At 49.8% G+C, this 5,624-nt stretch overlaps 1 protein-coding gene across 1 annotated transcript; it reads right to left on the reverse strand.

The window, feature by feature from the left end:
• Window positions 1-210: 210 nt before the first annotated feature.
• IL10 (interleukin 10) lies at window positions 211-4,787 on the reverse strand. Its single transcript, XM_036863144.1, has 5 exons — window positions 4,561-4,787; window positions 3,668-3,727; window positions 3,239-3,391; window positions 2,126-2,191; window positions 211-1,041 (listed from the first exon to the last, which is right to left on the reverse strand). Exons 1-5 carry the CDS (start codon window positions 4,723-4,725, stop codon window positions 949-951), a joined length of 537 nt encoding a protein of 178 aa, XP_036719039.1. The 5' UTR covers window positions 4,726-4,787; the 3' UTR covers window positions 211-948.
• Between the last annotated feature and the right edge of the window lie 837 nt (window positions 4,788-5,624).

The raw sequence follows: 5,624 nt of genomic DNA on the forward strand, positions 1-5,624 counted from the left end.
TTAGGGGAGGAATATGGTGGTCTTTGCTATTGACTTTTGAAGGGGTAACAGCTTTTCCCTGATCAGATTTGGAGGTTTCCTGTTTTCTGGGAGAGGGTAGCTGGCTTTCTTTCTCTGGAATGTAGAATTCATTCATCTACTCTCTTCTATCTTGGAAACTTTGAGAGAATATTTTTAGCCAGACAGAAGTCAACTGACACCATAACATGATTTTAATAAGACCCATTTATTTATTCAAAATTAAAATCTGCTATGAAGACAGACAAACAATGTAACATTCCCAGAGGAATTGAATTGCTTCTAGTTCAGACTGAGTTCTATTAGAACCAATTTTAGGTTGTTATAAATAACAAGCCGGCCACAGCTTTCAAGAATGAAGTGGCTGGGGAATGAGGTCAGGGGAATCCCTCAGAGCCACTGGAATATTAATTGTCAAAGGGGCTCCCTAGTTTCTCTTCTTACGAGCATAAGAGTCTTTGTAACACTCCGGGAGCCCCAGGCCCAGGGACAAGAGAAATTAGAGGGAGATCAGGGAACATAGCCCAACAGCTGTCAAGTGTGGTTAGGCTTGGAAATGAAGCTGCAGTTGACTCCACAAGGAACAATTTTTTTTCCTTATATAACTTACAATTTCTCTTAAAACACTCGAATACCATAGGGTATCACCCTATGGAAACAGCTTAAACACAGGTGAAAATAATAAATATTGAAAAAAATGTATAATATTGGGCTTCTTTCTAAATATTTCACAGAGAAGCTCAGTAAATAAATAGAAATGGGAGTTGAGGTATCAGAGGTAATAAATATTCTAGGAGAGAGGTACAATAGGGTTTTCCAGGGAGCTGGTTCTGCTCTCCCAGAACCCTGGATCAGATTTCGAAGATCTTCAGTTTATGCCCTAGAGTCTAGTAGAGTCGCCATCCTGGATGTTTTCTTCACTAGAATGCTTCAGTTTTTCATCTTTGTTGTCATGTAGGCTTCTATGTAGTTGATGAAGATGTCAAACTCACTCATGGCTTTGTAGACACCCTTCTCTTGGAGCTGTGTAGGGAGGTAAGAAATGTTTAGTGAAAACCCCATCTGAGCAAGTAAGTGGGTCCTCTGCTTGGATGGTCATGACCCTGGGACCCAGAAGCTGTACCAGCTCCCTTGTGTTGGGAGATGAAGGACAGACCCTGGGGACCTGAAGATATGCCCGGCTGTCAGGAAAGGCTGTGCATTGGCCTGGACCACGGCCAGTAGGCAGCAAGAGGAACATTCACTTTTGCAAAGCACAGTCTTTCAAATGGTGCCTTTTCAACAATTGTAAAGGTCATGTGCTCACATGATGCTTATTCAAAATTTGATGAGAAGACATTAGAGGAACCACTTTGAAAGCAAGACATTGAGAGAAGGAGAGAAGGGAGCCTTTTTTGTGTTTATGTTCCCCCACCCCTGGATTGAGAAGGTCCAGCCCTGCTGCTCTGGCCTGCTGTCGGGGGATTCATGCCCCCTGATGTTGGAACCCTGCCCAGTGACTGTGTCCAGCCCATGAAGAGGACATAGGCCCCATGGCTTCTGGGAAATGTGGTAGAAGAATTCATGGACAGTTGGAAGAGTGAAACCCCACTTGGTTTGAGAGCTGACATTCTCAGGCACCTTGGGAGCTATGACTGGCAGGTGGAAAGAGAGGGGGACCAAGTCCACATAAGGGAGAACTCTGCTTCCTGCTCTGAGTTTGGGGGAGTTCAGGCTGCACCCCTGGGTGTGTTTGTAAGTGCACGTTCATGTGTCGGCTTCCTGCACGTGTGGCTTCAGACTTGATTCCCAACAAGCTACTTTCTGTTTCCTCTGTCACTCTCCCCAGCACCCAGCTCACTGTGTTCACAGCTGGCTGGCCAGCCCAACCCGCAGGCCTGCAAAGGCGGGGAGCAGTCATTTAGAAACCCCCCAAAACACTTCACAGAAAACAAACAGAACTGAGATGGCAGCTCCTCACTGGCTGAGGAGGTCACACCATTTTTCGGGTTCCCACACTCCCTCCGAGGGAAGTTCAGGGCCTGCTGAGCACCTGCCAACCTCAGCCCCTTGGGAGTGGGCAGAGGTCATGGTCCCCAGACCCTCCCTGCCAGCAGCCCAGGCTCACCTTATTGAAGACACTCTTCACCTGCTCCACTGCCTTGCTCTTGTTTTCACAGGGCAGAAATCGATGCTGTGGAAGGAAAGAGAAAGTGTGAACAACACTGGCGCCTGGGTCCTGGGTCCATTGTGCCTGGGGGACAACCTGGGAGCAGGAAGAGCCCAGACTCATCTTGGATGCCTACTCTCCACAGCTGCTGTGAGGACTATGGCCTACCTCCTCCTTCCCCACCAGACAGAGAAGAAACACAGCCCAGGGAGATCACTTGTGTTTCCCCAGGAGCTGCTCCCAGCCGCTTACAAGGCTGCATCAAACACCCAGGTTTTGGAGGTTCCTTCCCTGGCACGTCCCAGCGCCGAGCAGAGCCTGAGCCAGCCCTTCTGTCCTTTCCTGCTTTTGTCCTGTCCCTCTCCTTCAGTCCCAGCCCCGGGGACCATTTCTAAGTGTCCGAGGAGCAGAGACACAGTCTCAGCCCTGCCGGCCAAAGCCGTTGCATGGTCCTCTTCTACAAACACAGCCCAAATGATTTCTCAACACCAGTGAGGGAACAAAGGAAACCAGTGGTGAGGGTATCATTTCAGTTGGAGAAATAAATGATCCTGGGGGATTATTCACAGACACTAGCTTGGGGCCGAGTAGCCCCCTGGCCCCTCTAAAATGCCAGAGAAAATCCTGTCAGTCATTTGGACTCCACTTGAAGCTCTGCTCTCAAAAGGTTAAGAAGAAGAGGGAAGTGGAGTTTCCTCTCCCGGGACCCTTACCTCTGGCCCCTCCTGCGGGGCCCAGGTCCTAGGTCCCCAGGGACGAGGGAGCCCTGACTGAAGCTCTGGGCCCCTTTCATGTAGAGAGAGGGGAATAGCTAATAACCCACAAATGACTCACAAATAACAGGAAAGCTATTGCAAACCTTCACATGTAAATGCCTAGCAGCCACCCCACCCCCTGTTCAGAGAGAAATGAGCAAGTGATGCGACTTCGGCGCCTGGCCGGAGGGAGAGGGCGCCTGTCGGCCTGTGTCTTTGTGTCTCCGGGTGGGAACCGGGTTTGGGGAGGATGTTTCCAGAAGACCCCAGAGAAGAGAGAGCCGCCTGCAAGGGAAAGAGCTGGCCTGCTACTCACACAGCGCCTCAGCCTCAGCCTGAGGGTCTTCAGCTTCTCCCCCAGGGAGTTCACGTGCTCCTTGATGTTGGGGCCGTGGTTCTCAGCCTGTGGCATCACCTCCTCCAGGTAAAACTGGATCATCTCCGACAAGGCTTGGCAACCCAGGTAACCCTAAGGGCGGAAGCCAGGGTGGGTGGTGACCCGGGAGGAAGAGCTACTGCTTGAGAGGATGGCTTTGTCCCCGGGGACCTTCTTAAGTGGCCACCTCCCCCCAGGACCAAGCCCTTGGTAACAAGCCCCCTCCAGCTACTGGCTATGTGCTGAGTTAAGATCTTCCCACTTCTCCTTTTCAAAGTGAGGGAAACGGACCCAGCTCCTTGCAGGCAAGAAGCAGAGCCGCCCTTAGTCATGCTGCACACCGCACCCCCGTCCCCACCCAGCCCTCACCTTAAAGTCCTCCAGCAGAGACTGGCTCAACAACGAGTTGTCCAGCTGGTCATTCATTTGCTGCAAGAAGAACACAAGGAGAATGAACCCAAGGTTTGGGGAAATACTGAAAATGACTGTTTCTCTCATGCCCTTTAATTTATAGAGTTTTTGATTTTTTAATCAATGCAGACCTGGCCCCAAAATGGAAAAGAGAGCTTTCAAAACAGGACATTCAATGGTGCCGGAACTCTTAGTTAAATCAAGTCCTTCCCCCTGGGATCAAGTTCTTTAAAAAATCTGGCTGATTTTGAAGGCAAGGCAGAAGCTTGCCTGGGTCCTGCTCTTTCTGCAAAACTGTGTCACATGTGCAAGGGTCCCCATACCAACCCCTTGGCGCCCTTTGCTTTTCTGTCTACCCGCTGCCGACATCCAGCTGCAGCACTGAAAATTCTCTGGGAGTGGGAACCATCTCCTAATGCAGGTTTCCCCCTATAGGGTGCTACCCCAAACCATCAGTCTTTCAGGTTCTGGAAGCCCTCTAAGCTGAGGCAACTTATGTTTCCTGCCACAGGGTATGGGGAACATCTTCACCTCCAATCAGACCCTTCGTGATCTCTCCCAGCCTATGAAGTATTGAGCTCCAGAGAATTCTTATACAAATTTCCGAGCATAGGAGAGATGGGAGAGATACCTTTTTGAAGGGAGCTTTTCCTGCACAATTTGCTGCAGCACCAGGGCTTAGACTGACTCACTGAACCCATAGCTTGACCAAGGACTCTTAAGAATTTCAGTTTGGGGGGAATGGGTGTTGGGGGTGGAGGTGAATGAAAAGGAGGTTTTATAAGCTCCGGCAGAATGCCTTGTCAGGCAGTCCCAGGGAGGAAGGAAGGACAGGAGGGCATCATACTCACAAAGAAAGTCTTCACGTTGCTGAAGGCAGCTCGGAGCTCCCGGAGCATGTGGGGCAGGCTGTCTGGGAAGTGGATGCAGCTGTCCTTAGACTGGGTGCCCTGGTGTTGGCTGGCCGCCACCCCGGCCAGGAAGATCAGGCAACAGAGCAGTGCTGAGCTGGGCATTGTGGAGTTCTGCCTTCTTCGTTCAGTCGGGCTTGTGGTTTGGTTTTGCAAGAGCAAGCCCCTGTTGTGTAGACCTTCACCTACTGTGTCCCCCTTTTATATTGTGGGGCCTCGCCATTCATAAAAAGCCACAGTGTCACAGATTTCCTGGCAAAAGTTTCTTCTGATTAAAGCCCCTCCCTTCCCTAGACCTCTCCAACTTTGCATTCGTTGAAACTCTTACTCAAAGTTTTAAATTTTGCATCGTAAGCAAAAGAGATGGTTGAAAAATGAACTTCTGCATATGGCTATTTTTAGAAGAAGCTACCTCTCTCTCCCTTTTAAAATAATTTTTCAGCTTCTCTTAATAATAAAAAAAAAAAAGTTGATTTCCTGGGGTGAACAGCTGTTCTGTGCGCAGGGACCCACAGTTGTGGGTTCCATTCACGTGTTCCTAGGTCACGGTGACGTGGACAAATTGGCCATTCCAGAATACACTGAGATTGAGAAATAACTGGGTCCCCCTCCCCAACCTGGGTTGATACTCAAGGCTTCTCCTTACTGGATTGGGAAGTCACCTCAGCTCTCCAGGCCTCAGCTTCCCCAAATGAAAACAGGAGTGTGAGCTAAATATCCTCAAAGCTGCCTTCTGGTTCTTTCATTTTATGTTCCAAGACTACTCCTTAAAGAGGCCAGCTTCCCACTGGACAGGCAAGGGTGTCAGATGTGCTCCAGGTTCCTTCTCTGGCCCTGGATTCATTTAGACTCTCAGATCCATGTCTCCAACCTCCTTGGCTCGCCACGTCCTCAGGGGGAATTAGTAAGAGTAGTCCACGCTTACTGGAAGCTGTACCTGCCAGTCACCACGACCCTCATCTCCATTTTACAGTGAGCAAACCGAGGCACACAGATATTAAGTA

Source organism: Balaenoptera musculus, chromosome 1 (genome assembly GCF_009873245.2).
Source record: "Balaenoptera musculus isolate JJ_BM4_2016_0621 chromosome 1, mBalMus1.pri.v3, whole genome shotgun sequence".
Classification (NCBI taxonomy): domain Eukaryota; kingdom Metazoa; phylum Chordata; class Mammalia; order Artiodactyla; family Balaenopteridae; genus Balaenoptera; species Balaenoptera musculus.